The sequence below is a fragment of the Microtus pennsylvanicus genome, chromosome 9 (genome assembly GCF_037038515.1).
Source record: "Microtus pennsylvanicus isolate mMicPen1 chromosome 9, mMicPen1.hap1, whole genome shotgun sequence".
In the NCBI taxonomy this organism is placed as follows: Eukaryota; Metazoa; Chordata; class Mammalia; order Rodentia; family Cricetidae; genus Microtus; species Microtus pennsylvanicus.
The window spans coordinates 9,985,401-10,004,140 of record NC_134587.1 but is presented as its reverse complement, the minus strand read 5'-3'; the positions used below and the strand labels follow the sequence as shown (position 1 = coordinate 10,004,140).

At 40.5% G+C, this 18,740-nt stretch overlaps 1 protein-coding gene across 1 annotated transcript in view; it reads right to left on the bottom strand.

The window, feature by feature from the left end:
* The window catches only part of Ola1 (Obg like ATPase 1), a 119,457-nt gene that overhangs the window by 89,977 nt on the left and 10,740 nt on the right, over window positions 1-18,740 (bottom strand). The window contains exons 3-4 of the mRNA XM_075984882.1: window positions 16,560-16,703; window positions 14,131-14,258 (exon numbers count right to left, since the gene is read on the bottom strand). Coding sequence (XP_075840997.1) covers window positions 14,131-14,258; window positions 16,560-16,703 — 272 coding nt within the window. The remainder of the gene's footprint in view (window positions 1-14,130; window positions 14,259-16,559; window positions 16,704-18,740) is intronic.

Below are 18,740 nucleotides of genomic sequence, written 5' to 3'. Positions count from 1 at the left end.
GCAATGTTTCTGTAGGTGCCTTTGAGACTTGCCTTCTCTCTGTTTCCTGTTTTTTTTTTGTTTGTTTGTTTTTGTTTCATTTTTTTCTACCAGTACCAGTTATTAAACCCAGGACCTCACAAATGCTAGGCAAGTGTATCAACACTAAGCCATCTCCCCCAGACCAATTTCCTTCCACTAAAATTTAGGTATACACACACTATGCTATTTACAATTATTAAGCTTCTTGGACCTGTGTCTCAGAATTCTGGGCCATCTCTGGCCATTGTTTACACACCCTTGGTTTGATCCACAGCACTTGGGAAAACTTCATTCATATACATATATGTGGGGTGGGTTCCTAAGTCACACAATAATGTCTTAGTCAACACCAGACTATATACAATAAAAGTCTCAGATTATACTTCTGCTGAAAATTTCCTGATTATAAAGGGTTTGTTATTTAGCTGGCTTCGGGCACACAGTCTGTGTAGGCTACACTGACTTGAACTGATAATCCTCCTGCCTTTGCTACCAAGTGTCATGTTTACAAGTGTGACTGACCGATCCTATCACCCAGTATTTTTACTATAACTTTCCTGGGTTTGGATCCACAAAACTTAACAATTTCCTGCAATTAAGTCTAAAATCAGCAACCTGCTTCCTGCAGTCTAGGTAAGTAGCAGGCTGTCCTCTAGTTTTCTGTACATATACTAGCTTACATAATGATGAACTCACCTAAAGTGTTTCTCCTAACACATCCCCGGGACAAAGTGACGCACGTAAGACTTCCCTTACATGCTAGGCTGCTGTTAGAGCGTCTCTTGACACTCTCTTTAGTATTTCTACACGCTTTCTTCTCTTTGGGTTTAGTTTCAGTCAATGCTTCTTACTATGTGGACCTTAATCATGAGGCTAAAGCATCTGTTGTCTGTCACTGTCTAGGTTAAAGTCTCTATTGCTGGGATGAAACAATCATAAGCAATTGGGAAGGAAAGGATTACCCTTCCACAGCATTGTTCATCATTGAAGGAAGTTTGGACAGGAATTCAGACAGGGAGGAACCTGGAGGCTGGAGCTGATGCAGAGGCCCTGGAGGGGTGCTAGTTGCTTGCTCAGCCTGCTTTCTTTATAAAACCCAGGACCATGAGCCCAGGAGTGGCTCCACCCACAAGGGGCTGGGCCCTCCCCCATCAATTAAAAAATCCCCGGTAGACTGCCTCAAGCCCGAGCTTATGGAGGCTCCCTTCTCTCCACTGGCTCCAGCTGCATCAGGCTGGCAGAGACCAGCCAGCACTGTGGCTGTAGTTTCTATCCCAGTGTCCCTTTCCGTGCTCTGTCCTTTCCTCTCCACTAGAATCACCCAACTGGTCATACATATTGTCCACTTCTTTAGAACTTTTACATATTAATTGGTTATTTAAAATTCCTTGTGAAATAGTAACATCTATTACATACTTAAGGCTAGTTTCAATTATTGATTCTTCATTTACTGTGTTTTCCCTGGTCTTTTATGTCTTATAATATTCTGTTGGGGGGGGGGAGAACACTTTGCAGGGAACAGCAGAAGCTGAAATACCTTTTATATGCCTTAAACAGAGTGAATCTTATGTTCAATTTTTTACATTTATTTATTTTGTGTGTTGTACATGTGTGCGCCTTGGCACACACGTGTAGTCACAGAGATCTGCCTGCCTCTGCCTCCCAAATGCTGGGATTAAAGGCATGCGCCAACATCACCCAGGTTTTTTTTTTAATTTACAACTTTTTAAAGAGTGTTTTGTTTTGTTTACAGCAAAGTTACATTTGTACAGCAACAATGGTCCATTTTAGAATTATAATATAGAGTGAGGGAGGAGTGTTTCCAAATCCCTAGCATATTATTTTAGAGATTAAGGGACAAGAAATCAGTATTCCCAGATATTTAAAATTTAAGATTGTTTTAAACATACTTCTATCAACCTTCATACTACTATCTAAATAACTCAAATTATTTTATTAAGAATAAAACATACTAAGCTTGGTAATACTCACAAAGAACTGCAGCATAGAGAACAATGAAGTAATAGAAACTATAATTTAAACTTCAAATCTCAGCCAGGTGGTGGTGGTGACGACGGTAGCAACAGCAGCCGCACCTGCCTTTAATCCCAGCGCTCAGGAAGCAGAGACAGGTAGATCTCTTGAGTTCAAGGCCAGCCGGCTCTACGGAGGAATTCCAGGACAGCCAGAACTACAGAGAGAAACCCTGTCTTGAAACACCAAAAAACAAAATTTAGCTCTCCCAGTAAGGCAACATCTCTTAATAGAATCCATGTGAACATTGCGCATTAAATGGTTTATTGAAAATTAAGGGTGATTTTTAAGACAAAATGTATACTAACGAGTTCATATACATACATGTAACACACTTTCTCTGTCTCCCTTACCCCACTTCATCTCTTTTCAGAGGCACCCAGCTATGGCCTACATTTCCCTTGCTACAGCGGCTGTATTTCCTAAGACATTAACACCTGTGTGTCTGTAATGTAAAACTCTGACCACAAACAACCAGAAGACATGAAACAGTTAAAGTTGACAGACTTATTGCCATTTCCTGTATTTTCACTCCCAAAATGATCATTGCTATAACTCTACTATTTAGATATCACCAGCACAAAGTTTCCAGTTCCATGCACAAAAAAAATTTAATATGCTGTCTTCATACAGTGAGTACTCCAAAATAGAAAACTATCCTTGTAGCAACTGAAGTCTCGGGGACAGATGCACTGATTAGAGATTTCACAGCAGCACTCAGGCTGTCTCCAGGGCCTGAAGCCAGCAGATGTTGCATCTTATGACTCATTTAGCCATTCACTCTGCACTAATGTCCACTATATTAGACCACGCACATAGAAGCAACCAAGGAGCCAAAAAGACTCCTACATTCTCCTCATGCAAGTAATAAAGCTTCCATTTGAATTTAGATTGTTTTAAAAAAGAACAAAAAGTCGTACTTGCAAGCACTTTTTGCTCTTTAATCATTGAAGGCACAGAGTTTCAACAGGGGGACCAGTGCTACAGCTCAGCACGTCTGTTTATCACATAGGAGCACAACACTACAGATACCAGCAAATGCCCTTATTCCAAATCAACCTTCCACGTCTTATTACAATAAAAGCTAAATACTGACACTTAAAGCTCTTTACAAAGTACAAGATAAACTTACCTTAATTAAGCAATTTTCTTCAATTATTTCTAAAACTTGTTCATTGAAATAATTATCTTAAGAAAATACTTGTAAATTTAAATAATGTTAATATACTAAGGTTGTTAACAATTTAAATAAATTATAACCAGAATTATTTAATAACAGATCAAGGGAGAAATTCAGGGAAAAAAAAAAGACATTGGTAAAGTCTCTACCCATCTAGACTGCAGCGTGGAGTTAATGTTCATGCAAGTATAAAAGAAGTTAGCTAACAGTCTAAATATTTATTCCAGTATCAATCTGAAACCTTAATCGAATAGTTACAATTTTTTCTTTCCAACAGGGAAAAAGGACTAAAAAACCCTGCAGCAGTACATTTTATCAGGAACTAAACTAGAGCAATACCATTAAAGTGACGGTGGGTGTTTGCTTAAAGCAGTAACTCATCAGAAATCAAACTGTGCAACTGAAGATATTTCACATATGGAGTTTATAACCTGTTACTGTATATATTGAAGGTCAACTTATAATTAGGAAAATATAAATTAATAAATATACAATTTATACAAATGTAACCATGCTTTTACTTCACAGAATTTTTTCTAATGAAACTGTCATGTTAAATAAGTCAATAGCTGCATACATTTAGTCAACAAATTTGGTTCAAGGCAAAAAAAAAAAAGCAAAAAACTCTACATCTCCATTTAGTGGCTGCAATTTAGATTATTCTAGCGTGTAATACATTAATTGTACAAAACAAAGCTGATGTCACAAATACAAAGGAACTTTCTGCAAAACAAGCACAAGTCATTTCTCTGCTTCCACTGCTGGCTGACAAGTGATGAGCACTTTGTTCAAAAATATGCAATGCACACAAAACAACAGGTGGTCAGAAAAATAAAACAGAGAGAAGGGAAGGCCTGCTCTACCAGCCAGAGGCTATGCCAGCACCCAGATCCCCACCCCACACCTCAGGCAGAAGCCCCTGCTCTACCAGCCAGAGGCTATGCCAGCACCCAGATCCCCACCCCACACCTCAGGCAGAAGCCCCTGCTCTACCAGCCAGAGGCTATGCCAGCACCCAGATCCCCACCCCACACCTCAGGCAGAAGCCCCTGCTCTCAAAGGTCAAGCCAGGACCCAGATCCTAGCGCAATCATTATCAGGGAGGCTTACTAGCAGCCCAGGGGTATGTGCAGTTAGACATCTTTACAGCCCCACATATGTGTTGGCTAGAGGTTGACACTGGATGTCTTCTTTGGTCTATTTATCTTACAAGTCGAAGCGGGTCTCTTACTTGAACCCACAGCTTACTTACTTGGGTCGTCATGCTAGATGTCTTGCTCTGGATCCCGTCTCTGCCTGCAGAATGCTGGAATATAGCTAGGCTACCACTCCTAGGATTTATTTGGTTCCTGAGAATCTGAACTCAGATCCTCATGATTGAACAGGGAGTACTTTACCTGCTGAGCCAGCTTCCCTGTCCCTTTGTCTGACTGCTGGAAGGGTTTGTCCAGCACCACTGACACTGACTACACAGATACTAGTTAATGAGGACAGAGGGACAGAGTTTTGGGTTTTTTCGTTTTTTTTTTTTTTTTATTTTCGAGACAGGGTTTCTCCGTAGCTTTTGGTTCCTGTCCTGGAACTAGCTCTTGTAGACCAGGCTGCCTCTGCCTCCCGAGTGCTGGGATTAAAGGCGTGCGCCACCACCACCCGGCCTGAGTTTTGGTTTTTTGAGACAGTGTCTTACGTAGCTCAGGTTGGCCTTGAATTTACTACCTTGGCAAAGCTTGTTTCGAACTTCTGATCCTTTTACCTCCGAGTGCTTGAATTAGGCTATAATTCTATATGACCACTACTTCTGTCTTGTAAGGACCTAGTTTTTTAAAATTTAGATATGAAGCTTGAATTATTTATAAAATATATGCCAAAGTATTGATGTACTGGCAATATGTGAATACATTATCTCATAAAAAAACAATTTATCCCAATATTAACCCTAGTTAGTCTGATTAAGCTTTCCCACACCCAGTTTACTGTAAGGTACCCACCCTTCAGCTACCTCTCACTCCTGCCTTCCTCTCTCTCATCTTTAGTCACTTCCTGTTTTTACTTCCTAATTATAACATCACAGACCTTTTGCAATCTCTAAAATCATGTTCCCTAACAGTATCCCAGCTTTCCCCTCCTAGCTACTTTACCCAACTCAAACGCTTTTTTTCTTCCAAGTTCAATCTAATACTTATTCCTTATTTTTACCCACCATATTTCCCTCCCACACCTTATCTTTAACTAAAATCTCAATATATTCCATAGTACCCTTGGTTATTTATCCTCCAACAGTTACTGAAGTCAAAGTGCCACTATAATCACTGCTACTAGAGACCTCTGCAGATTACGAACATCTGCAGAATGGTGATACCAAGCAATTGTGGTTGTTCTTGCAGACGGTATCATCGCTGATGTAGGAGGACTACTTGGCATAGAAAGAAGAGCTGAAGGTATCCATGTAAAGTTTGCAAAAGGATAGATCGTAAGGAAGTTGGTTCCATTCACTCAAATAAGTCTAAGACAAAAACTGCACTGATTTACAACTAAGCCTGTTTTGATAATAACATTTTTAACTTCACAAATGACAGCTAAGAAGAATGTGGTTCAAAATTGGATGCTTGAAGATCAAGAGATTCTCCTGGACCTTAGAAGTTGCCCTCGCATCCCTGATTAATTTCAACTCATTAATGATACAAAAGCTACAAAAGAACCCCTACAGTTGGCTATTTTGGACAGAGGACAGGAAATGAGACCACAAAGTTGCATCAGAAAAAATATTCAAGAGAGAGTAAGACTGCTCCAATCACCTAAAATAGATTTAAGAGCACCAGGGATATAGGATATACACAAATGATTAAGCTGCAAACAGTAGACTACAGTTTCGTATACCACTGCAGTGCAAAGTAGAGGGACGGTTTCTGCCGCAGGATTTTCCAGAGTAAACAGAGGCTGGCTGTTAGAATGCTTTGTATATGAAGATGAGAATTACTGCATAATTATTTATCCCATTGAATGTGTACTAAAGAAACAAAGAAAACATATGGGCTTTGGTCAAATTATTTGCTGAAGTCCAATACTAGATTAATTTAATAAATACTGATGAAAAAGATAATTACAGAACGCAACGGGGGAAAACTCCATTATTTTAGAATACAATCAAAGACAACTTTATATTGGCAATTTGTGTCTAGGCAAAAATGTGTGACCCATTTAAAACTTCTAAATGACGAGCTATGGAGGGGGAAGGTGGGCTCTTGAAAACAGAAGTTTATGTTCATGGTAATTAAAGGTGATTTACTAACATATAAACACCTAACTTAACCTAAGGGGGTGGAGCAGCTGGATGAAGGCATTTTTACCTTCTCATTTAGCAGTTCAATAAAGCAGTAGAGCCTGGAGGGCTCAAGCTCCAATGGGAACTAAAAACTGGAGCACCACCTTCAGCTTTTTTAGCCAAGCGCCCACAACAAAACTAAAGGAGCTCTCTGGAGCTGTGTTGTTGAAGCTCTAACTAAAGAGTTGTGACATATGAAATTCAAACAGATATAGGGGCTAGTAATATAAAACAGAGAGAAGACACATCTGCCATTAATAATACAGGAGAAAGGATAAGGCCTATATTTTTCCTTGCCAAAAATTCTAACCATCTGCACAGAAACCATCTTTACATGAACTGATCTTAGATGTGTCCATTAGGAACTGGGCGGACCAGCTTAAGAGAGAAACAAACCAAGAGAGAAGTGTAGTTCACAAATGGTTTACAGTCCTATTTGGAAAGAAAAGAGGGGAGTGTTTTCTAAGGATTAAGACTGCATATTCAGAAACAAAAAGAAATGGCAACAAAATACCAAGGTACAGGCAGGCAGATCTCTGTGACTTCAAGGCCAGCCTGATCTACACAGAATGTTCTAAGACAACAGAAGTACATACTAGAAAGATCCTCTCAAAAATAAATAAACGAATAAGATAAAATCCCATGGTACAACTAGCAGTTATTCTAAAATCTGAAATGTTATATTTAGCAAAATAGACTTTACTTTATAAAACAAGCACTGAAAATAAAATTAAAGAGAGTAAATTACTGGCTAAAAAGGTCTTGAGCTTAGTATTATGATTATTCTGAGAGAGTAAAAGTAATGCATTTATGTGTTCTAAAACTGGCATACTGTACATTTGCAAAGGACACCCAGCGTCATACTGCTAACCCCAGACCTCTGTGATACATTTAACACCGAGAGAAGTAAAAGAGCACAGTGCTGAGAGGATGTGCAAAAACAATTACATCATCCTCTATGAGCTAAGCAGCCTTCCTAGCTACAGAGAAGTCAACAAGTTAACATCCAATCAAAACAAATGTCTGAGGCATAAATATGAACTTAGGAAGAGTCAACCTGATATAATACCTACATTTCTATCTCCACCCCCACCTCTTCCTTCTCCCACAAGAGAAATATGAATTTTCTTTGCTGGCTTTCAGACCTGTGTAAGGCATACCTCTCAGATTAGCTACAACACACTACACAGCAAGTGTCTTTGCTATTCACGGCGTACATTCTCCCATTTTGAAACAGTCTTTTTTAGAGCTTTGGAAAATAAGTAATGTTCCAGAACACTGACAAATGAGCAGCACTCAAAATCTGTGGCAAAATCAGTGACCTTCTTACCAACATTCTACGCAAGTCTAAGTTATGGAGCCCACACCTTCCTTCTTTCCTCCCTTCCTTCGGCTGAAATGCTAACTCTTCACCCTGCTTCCCGTCTTCTTCCATCAAGTATCTCTACATCCCTTTACATGCCCATGGGGCCATATACTTTCCTGAATAAAAATAATGTATCTATTACTTTTAAATACGTATACTCTTTCATCTTGATATTCACATAACCTAATCCAGTTTATTTCTATAACATCTCATTTTGATAGTCTATGTTATTAATATTATGTGGCATTGATTGACTTGACATTTATTACAGATTAGTTTTTCGGTTTTTTACTTTTTGCATTTCTTTTTTTCCTTTTTTGGTGTGTGTGTGTGTGTGTGTGCACATGTACACCTGGATCTCCTCACCTGTTTCGTGCCTAAGTGGAGATCAGCGGCAGCATCCTGTCTTCTTTCACCCTCTACTCTGCATGTATGTGGGGGGGCTTGTTGGTGTAGGTGTGTGCATATGTGCATCTGGCTCACATGTCTGCACATGTGGAGGACAGAGGTTACACTGGTATTTTTCCTCATCACTCTCGACTTTTCACTTTCTGAGAACCAGAACCTCACTGACTCTAGATTGCCCCAAAGGCCAATGAGCTTCAGAGATGTATAACAAGACACTGAAAACAAAAATCAAAGATGAAAAAATACCCCATGATCCTTGATTGACAGAATTAATACTGCAAAAAAAAATGGCTATACTACCAAAACTAATCTACCTATCAAAACTCTGATGGAAACAATTCAAGAATTCATATGGAACCATGAATATATGAAAGACCATGAACAGCCAAAGGTAAGAACACTGCTAAAGACATTACAATACCTGGCCTCTAGTAATACTACAGAGCTACAGTAATAAAGACAGCCTGGACTGGTATAATAATAGATGGGTAGGCCGATGGAACAGATGGAGGACCTAGAAATAAAACAACAAAAAAGATATGCCCACTTAATTCTGATAAAGAAGACATAAACATACACTGGATAAAGACAGCCTTTTCAACAGTGCTGGCAAAGCTTGCTTTCTTCCTGCAGAAGAATGGAGTTATTAGGTTCATATCTTGTACCTGGTACAACAATCAATTCAAAATAGATCAAAGACCCTAATTTAAAACCTGAAAAGCTGAAACTTCTCAAAGAAATCCATAGGGAATTCTCTTCAACATGCTGGGGTAGGCAAGAACTTCCTGAACAGAACATGTAACACAGGAGCCAGCCCCAACTACTAACAGATGGGACTACATTAAAATAAAGTTTCTGCACAGAGTGAGCTGGAGAGATGCCTCAGAGGTTAAGAACCTGCACTGCATGAAGACTCTAGAGCAGAGATCAACAAACTAAAAGTTTGCAGATTATGACCTGGAGCAAGCATGACATTTGTATCTTCCAAGCATTCAGACACATACAACACACATTCTCAAGTACACATCTACACAGAATACACAATGGTGTAATGTATTTACTAACTGGCCATTAAAGAAAAAGTTTCCCAGCAGTGGTGGCATAGCCTTTAATCCCAGCACTTAGGAGGCAGAGGCAGGTGGATCTCTCTACAGAGCGAGTTTCAGGACAGTCAAAGCAACACAAAGACACCCTGTCTCAAAAAACAAGAAAAGGAAGGAGGGAGGGAGGGAGGGAGGGACGGACGGACGGACGGACGGACGGAAAGGAAGACAAATATTTATTAGCAACATTTACAATTTTTTTAAATTATACATAATAAATAGGTATTAATAAATAGGCAACCTCTGTGGTCAATACATGGTGCACATATATATATATGCAAACCAAATACCTACATACATAAAAATAAATCTTTGGAGTGGAAGAGATGCTCAGCAATTAAAAGAACTTGTTGCTATTGCAGAGAACCAAGGTTTGAGTCCCAGCACTGACATGGCAGCTTATAACCATGTATAACTCAAGTTCCAGGGGCTCTAATGCCCTCTTCTGACCTCCATGGGAACCAGGCATGCATACAGTGCACAGATATACAATATGAGCAAAATATGCATTTTTAAAAATCTAACAGAAAGCATAATAAGCATGAACAATTATTCTAAAGTCTCTAAAACTGGATGGTGATACTGGCTTTCCAACAATGGGAATGTACTCAGTGCACTGAACTTTACATCTAGCAATGCAAATGTTAACACAATGTTAAATGTTTTAAAAAAGAGAAAACACATTGACATTTAAAATCCATATTCACACATGGACATAGTAGCACATACCTTTAATGCCAGCATTGAAGAGACAGAGGTAGACGGTTATCTGTAAGTTCAAGGCCAGCTTGGTCTACAAATCAAGTTCCAGGCAAGTCAGAGTGCTACACAGTAAGACTATATCTCAAAAATATATAAAATTAAAAAACCTATATTCACAAAACAGCATCATTATAAGCAACAGTTTATATGCACTAACATAAGGCATTTCATGTTTCAACTACAAAACAGTTATGCAGGTAGTACACCATTGCCATTCTCATTTTACATGGAAAACTGTGGTTCAGAAATGCAGATTATTTATTCACGGTTTTACAACTATCAATGGGAGCCAATAGTCATACTCAGTTTGATTCTAAGACACATACTTAGACAGAGGGTATTGGGTTTTAACTTTCTGAGACAGGTGTAGTAATATTTAATTTGTATTTTAATAAGATCAGAAAATAAAACAGCCACACTGGTCATCCGTACAGACCAGGCAGTAGTGACACACACCTTTAATCCCGGTAGTCATACTAGTTGCCATAGAAACCAGGCAGTAGTGGTGCACACCTTTAATCCCAGCACTAGAGAGCAGACAGCTCTCAGATAGTCTCATTCTGAGGATTTATGGACTCAGGATTATTCTTTCAGTCTGAGGATTTCTTACAGTTAAGAGTTCTTTAGTGGCTTGTATGTTTTGCTTTTCTGATCTTCAGGCTGAACCCCTCTCTCTGGGTTTTTATTATTTGTGCTACAGGCAGGCTTTCTCTGTATAACAGTTCTGGTTGTCCTGGAACTCGCTTTGTAGACCAGGCTGGCCTCAAATTCAGAGCTCTGCCAGCCTCTGCCTCTAGAGCCTCCAGAGTATCTAATGTGTACGCCACCACCACCTGGTTTAAGTTCTTTTTTTTATTTTTTTAATTTTATTTATTTATTATTTATTTTATTAAAGCAAAAAGTCTTTATTCATACACAAGTTTGCAAACTCAGACTCTTCGTATGTCCAACGTATTGGAGTGATTGGAGGGCCCAGCCCAAGCTCAGTTGGGGTTGGGTAGCAAAGGTAGGGGTGAGGGACTTCTAAGGTTCAGGACTCCCGATTGGCTGATATTTGTCTAGGGCTGTCCTGGTGAAAAGTGATTATGTGCTGGCAGATGACCCTGTCTACAATGGTTGGAACGTTGGGAATTTCCTTTGGATGGTCTGTTCCTGGGTGGTGCAGGCTTATGACTTTCCCTAGACCTGGTGGTACTTGCTATGGCAGCTGTGTGACTGGGCTCCACATTCCTCCCTTTTCACAAGTACCAAGGACAGGACCTAATCATGGGTCCTTCCTGCCTAGGAGCTCAAGGGGGTGGCACTGGGACCTCACTACCATTCATTAACGTACAGATTTTTTTAGGGCAGTGACATCTATTGCCATTCTTAAAGCCCTGTAGCTTTGATCTTTGAGTACAACCAGATTATAATTCTGAAATGTGTGCATGTCTATATGTAGTTATGCTACATGTGTGAAGGTGCCTGTGAAGGCCAGAGGGAGGCTCCAGATCCTCTGGAGCTGTACAGCAGGAAGTTCTTAGTCACCTGACGTAAGTGCTGTGAACCAAACTCAGGTCCTCTGGAAGAAGAGAAGCATTCTCTTTTTCTTTTTCTTTCTTTTTTTTTTTTTTTGATTTTTCGAGACAGGGTTCCTCTGTAGCTTTTGGTTCCTGTCCTGGAACTAGCTCTTGTAGACCAGGCTGGCCTTGAACTCACAGAGATCCGCCTGCCTCTGCCTCCCGAGTGCTGGGATTAAAGGCGTGCGTCACCACCGCCCGGCAGAAGAGAAGCATTCTTAACCTCCAAGTCATCTCTCCAGTCTAACTGACATGTGTTTTATTCAGTAATACAAGTGACATGAAACAAAACAGTCTACCTAGACAGGTCTTAAAGACACAGAAAACATTGTATTTTAGCCTGAATCTCCCAAGTTTGTGTTCCATGAACCTGACACAGGCACTGAATGGAAATGAAGTATCAAAAGTTATTCAGGTTTGTAGGAAGCTGTCTTCAAAATCTCAACTTCAGAGCATAAGAGTAAAATCTCTTGCAAGAGCCTGTTCACTATTAAGTGAAATGTTCTGTGTAATCTAACAATTTGAACACTGTATTCTTCAGCCCTCCAAGATGTCATCTTTTAAAGGTTGTTTCATCACACTGTGAATCCTGAGTTTACATTTGGGTTAATTAAATAAAATTAACCTTGGGTCAGAAGGCTGCATTAGCAATTAGATGACAGAAAGTAATCACAGAGTATCAGAGGGTATCCAGGAGAGCTAGAGAGACACAGGATGGGTGGGTTTTGGAGTGACACAAATTTTTCTGGTTTGGCAAGCAGAAGTATGGGTCTGTGGGAGACACAAGTAAGGAGGGTTAGCTGGTTGCTACTCGGCCTCTCTGAACTGGCAGGTTTTCACTCCAGTCTTTGAATCTTGAGTCTTATTCATAAATAGAACAATACAGATTTAAAGATACCTTTAGCAGCAGTGACAAGAGCCATTGCCCGTGGGTACAGAATTCCCGCCAGGCTGTGGCCTGAGTGGCCAGGTTGCTGCTAGAAAAGCAGGCTAGTTACTATGGAGCTGCAATTGTTGGATGGAATAGCAGTAGATCTTGGAACAGCCACTGTGCCAAAGTTAAAACAATACTCATCAGCCTGTGCCTCAAGTTAAAGACTTGCTAGCATCCATGTTCTTAGGAACATGATGGTGGGGGCCATCTATGTTTGATGCTAACACTAGAATTAGGCAGAGCAGTTGTAATGGTCTGCTCTGTCCGTTTAAGAGACAAGCAGGCTCACTCTCTCACCTTCCACCTAGGCAAGCTGATCTTCAGCTTGAGTCCTTTCCTCAAAGAGGCAGCCTCTGTCTCTTCCCACTTTTCCCCTTTCCCCATTTCTCTCCCTTTCTCTCTCTCTTCTCCCCTCTCCCCTCCATAACCCACTAAATAAATATCCAACCTTATTCTGCATGGCACGCCTATTGGTTTGTCTCTCGTCCACCTTGTGGCTCCCTGCCCGGCACTGCCAGGTACCAGCCACCTTCAGGGACCTGTGGTGTGGTCTCCTGGAGTGCCCACTGCAGCCACTTGGGGAACTGCGCCATCCCTACCTGGGACTGGCTGCTCTCGGGACCAGCTGCCCACTGCTGCTGCTTGGGGACCTGCAGAGTTCCCCAAAATGCACAGGCAGCACTTTACTTAATCCATTACAGCAGTCACCTATACGTTTTACTGTTTGCAGGTTAGATGCCTCAAGTTTCACTACTTTTCCTCTGGGAGTCCCGTCAAATGACCAGACTCCAATCTTGGTCTTTCTCATGTCCTTTTGCTTGGAAGGTTAAACCATCTACCCATACCTAGTTACTGTTCTTATAGTCAAAAGGGCCCAAGGTTCTTACTGTTCTTTGTACTCTGGCTTTCCATAAGCATCAGTTGAAATGATCTAGATTTTCTCCTCACTCTTTGTATTTCTAACAGATACCCTGGGGGCCTTTCCCTCCTTGGAAGAAGAATCTTCTTCTCTACAAATTTTGCCTTCTCAGCATGAGAAAAAACAAAAGCGCAGAAAAGTCCAACACAAAAAGAAGGCCTTGTATAGAGCTCTTATCAAGCATACACACAGTTCTGGGATCAATCCAGCACAATTAAAAATAACCAAAATGAAATAAAAATGCCTTTATAATCACCAAGTCAATTCACACAGAAACACACCTCAGGGCTCTAATCCAAAACAAGGGATAACATTCAACAGGACTTAATAGCCATAGCAGGAATACACCGACTACACAGTGATCTTATGGGGAAATGACAGGAGTAGTAAGGTTAGAAATCAATAAATTATTCATGATTCATCTTACAAAGCAAACCCTCTCACCTATAAGTCATTTATCTCTACTTGGGTGATATGGAAACACTCATTAGTCTTAACTAATAAGCAAACAACTGTACTTACGTGTTAGATGAAAGATCCCATCACAGGCACTAATATGAGATAAAAAGGCATTCCCCAAGCCCTGGCCATTGTGAGCTCCTTTCACAAGGCCAGCAATATCCACTACATTTAGGAAAGCAGGAATCTTGCTGAAATACAAAAGATAATTATAAAGAACCTACTTATCAGCCAACTGAATTTTCCAAACATCATATAAATTAACTACGTGGTTCTTGGAACAAAGTTTGGAAAGTACATAATAATAAGCCCCCAAAATAAACAAACTTTCTTTCCGTTGTGACTTTTTCTTTCTTTTAGTCTTTATTACATTGTCAGTGTGTGTATGTGTGTGTGTGTGCATGTGTACATATGCCAGAGCTCACTTGTGGAGGTCAGAGGACAAATTGCAAGAGTCAGTCCTTTCCTTTGGCCATGTGGGTCCTAGAGGTCAAATTTTGGTCATCAGTCTTGATGGCAGCCTCCTTCACCTGCTGAGCCATCTCGATGGCCCTCTATTATGTGTGCATGTGTGCATGCGTGTTCAGAGGTGAGTGGAGGTGTATGTGTGTGTGCACGCAGAAGCATTCACAGGTGTCTTCAAAAACATGAACAGGTCCAAAGTCAACACTAAGTCTTCCTCAATCACCATCTACTTTACTCATTGAGACAAGTCTCTCAAAAACCACAAAACACAAAACCCTCAGAACTCACAGACACAGCCACTCTGGCTGGCCAGCTTCCCCAGAGATCCCCCGTCTCCCCTTCAGGGCACTGCACTGCATGAGTGCCAGAGATCCAAATCCAGTCCTCACTGACGGAGCCATCTCTGCTGTCCCCGTTTCGTACACATGTGAATGTGAGCAGGCATTGTGCTTGCGAGTATCCACACATGCATGCATTCCATGGAACCAGAGGTCAACCTCAGGCAGTGGTTTTTGGCTATCATCCACTTTGTTTTTTGAGACGAAGTTTCTCACATATCTGGAACTTACCAACTAGCCTGGCTAGCTACTAACAAGACCCAGAAATCCATCTGTCTGCCACCACACTGCTGAGATGATAAATGTATCCCTATCATGCCCAGGTTTGTTGTTTTGGTGTGTGTGTGGTGTGTGTTTTAATTTAGGTTCTGGAGAATTAACTTGTGTGTTCACGATTGTATAGCAAGCATCTTACCCACAAAGCCATCTCCACAGCCCACATTAGGACTTTCTTAGCTAGGAAAATGAGGAAGGAAACTATTGCTATCTCTGAAACTAAAACTCTAATGAGCAATATTACTTAAAGTTCTGCTGGCACATGTGCATACCAAGTACCAAAATCAAGCATGCTTGGGATTCTGCAGAATCCAGGGTTAGAAACAGAAACCTGATATTTATCAGCACTTCAAAATAGTGAATAATTTTTTTTATGAATGAATGTAATGCTGAATGAAAAGTTAGTGAAAAGAAAACTAAATTCTCAGTAATAATAAATAGTAAATATACTGTATATACACACAGTACTAAAAATAGATAATAGAAAAGATAGTTTCAATTTGTATTTAATCTAGAAAGTATCTTTAAGTATGTATTTTATCTTTAATTAGACAAAACTAAACCTTACTAAGGAGAAAATAAGGTAATGCATTGCAGGACATTGAGACAGCGGGCAGACACAGTGAGGAGTGGTGGTGACCTCACCTGCCATAAAGCAGGTGGCTCTAGACCGAGAGGCATGGCCTTCTTACTCTGTTCTCAATGCGGACACGCAAGCACAGGATATGGGTTTTTCTAGAGTATTAATAACTTCATGTATTTATTTCTTAACATAAATTGTAGGCCACCAGCTCTCTCTAATCCTGCCTAGCACTGCAGAGCACACATGGGCTTTCTCTTGTCTTCTCCAGCACTGCTGTGATGCTCCTGTGAGGCTCCACAGGCTCCAGCAGGCTCCTGTCTCATCTATAGCCCCTCCTGTTTGGGCCCTGGCTCTTGTGAGGCTGTGTCTCTGCCAACAGGCAATGCTTGTTGAGGTCCAGCTGCCACTGTATGCATGTGATGCTGCTGAAAGTGTCAAACAGTTAAAGACACAATAAATCTTTTGAATTTCAAGTCTGTTGAAATTTTACTAAAAGCCATCAATTAAAGGCTCTTAGGAAATAAAGAGACTGAAAGAAAGACTGAGGTTTATATGAAAACATGACTGCAGAACTAAGAATACAGACAGAACTGTGCTACATGATGAAGTCGTGTAACATAAGGTGATTTCTCCTTCTACTTCACAATCTCAGAAAAAAAATTACTGTATCAACATAGAAAATCCTTCTTCCTTTTTGTAGTACTCCACATTGTTTTTATAATCATCCAAAGTAATGCTACATTAATTCTGGAAGAAACTTGATTCTGAATATATCAAACACGTTTGTCCCGTCTATGAGCAGATGAATAATGGTATAGCTTCTTCCTTACCTTGCTGGCTTGTGATACTGGCAGAGGAAGTCAAACCTCTCATCCGGCACAGGCACCCTGCTCTCATTAGGATCGATAGTGCAGAAGGGGAAGTTCTCTGCGGAAGCTTGACTATTGGTTAGTACATTGAAGAAGGTGGACTTCCTAAAACAAAGAAAAGACTTTCAGTCAGTCCTTAAATTGATGAGAAAACACATCTAATGCTCAAAATTATAAGGACAAATCTAGGAAGGGGGAAGAAACATTTTTACTAACACAAAATATCAAGTTTGATATAAAATGTATAATTTTATAATTAGGTTATGTTCCCTATCTCAGTCTATTTGGAATTTGAAAAGAATGTTCCCAAAGAGCCTTTGTTATAGAAGATAGCTGGAGTTTCATGTCACAAAACATTCTTCTCACAACACACCCCATAATGCCAATCTCATTTCACCCATATCCAGCACAGCCTTCTCTAACACGACATGCTGAAGCTAGCACAACTGTTCCCAAAGCATTCCAAATTGAGGAGTGAGTGGCTGCTATTTGCGAAGAAATGGGAGGTCAGAGCTCACATTAGCTTCTCATTGCTATTACACGAGGATTACTGGTAAGCCTCAAACTATGAATTATGAAGGTAAAAATGTGACTTTTTCACTATATGATTTAACAAAGATAAAAAGTGCATTCATATGGAATAAACTAATCACTAATTTCCCAATTATCTGCTTCATATCAAGTAAATACTCAGAGGATGATGACAGCCCATAGTAACACCAGTCATGTTGTAACTGTGCCAGCAGTCAAATCTGAAACAAAGTCAGACTTTTAAGGACTTGCTGATCTGCACCCATCAGCAACAGAACAGCAACCTCACCACAAAGGCTTTCCCTCGCCCCAGACAGAGGGTACAAGGGATTTAAAGTGAGAATCACTGTCACACAGTGTTTCTGGTTTTAACCCCAAGGAGGACTGAGGAAGTGGCTAAGGATTTAGTTGGTAATTACAGGGCCAGCACTCACAAACTCTGGTTAGGCGTGATTATGTAAAAATGTTTGCATATGGACTAAATTTGACAACAAAAAATACTCAAAAAGTATAACAGTCATGTTACTATGGTGGAATTAAAAATGATTATTTTTCTCCAAAAACCTAAAAATAAAACTGTTTCTTCAGATGAGGTCTTATTAGCTCATGTTCATCAAGGGAAATCAGACTTAACCAGAACACACCTGATTAAACTTTTAAACCTAGGAACCAGTCTTTTTGTATTTGGTTTTGAGAGCTACAGAACATGATGAACAAAGTGAGGACCAAGGCTTACCCTAGTGCTGCTCCTGAGAAGCCTGCTTTGACAAGACGCTGGACTGCCCTACCTATCAGTCTCTAAATACTGCACTTGCTGATATCACACTGAGACCACACACTGCAGAGTTAGGTAGGAACATGTGCCAAATAAGCATATAAACCACCAATGGCTGGTGCACCACTGGCCAATCAGTGGCTTTCGAATGCCCAGACAGATAGCATTACAGAGGGTAAAGCTGGGCATTCTCGGGCCTCTTACAAGATCCACCAGTATACAACCCCATGTTCTCAATATATCCAGATACATGGTATAAAGGCAGGCTTTAGAAACATGGGGCTAGACTCAACTCAGCTAACCACGAACTGGTGGTGAGCGCTGTAGGATTTACAGTGGCACCCATAACAAGCTAGCATGTAGGGAGCAGAGGAAGGCCTGAATGAATGTGTATTGTTGACACCCATGGTGTCATGACAAATAAGGCCTTAGGCCCATGGTGAATTAGACAAAGTTGGTTCCTATATAGGCCAGGCTTCACAGGATGGCAAAATTTTTCCCTGGGGGGTCCAAGTGCAACAGAATGACCACTGTATACGAAATCTAGCAACTGCAGCTTCCTCTTGGAAACTGCCTCCTGAGACCCCCCTCTCCCTGTGCTGAGGATCCAGGCTAGAAAGGTGTGGCTCATGAGCATACCACTCACCTGACCCAGCTTTTCCTGTCCACGTGTCTGTTTTTCTTAGTGTCACTGTCCTCTCTTCATTTCCTTGTCACCCTGGTCAGAGTTCCAGGACCCAAGTCCCATAAGACACAGTACTGCAACAATGTGACTGAGAGGAAACCACTGGCTCCTCTTATAAAACCGCACTTTAATTTCAATCTTATAAAAACAG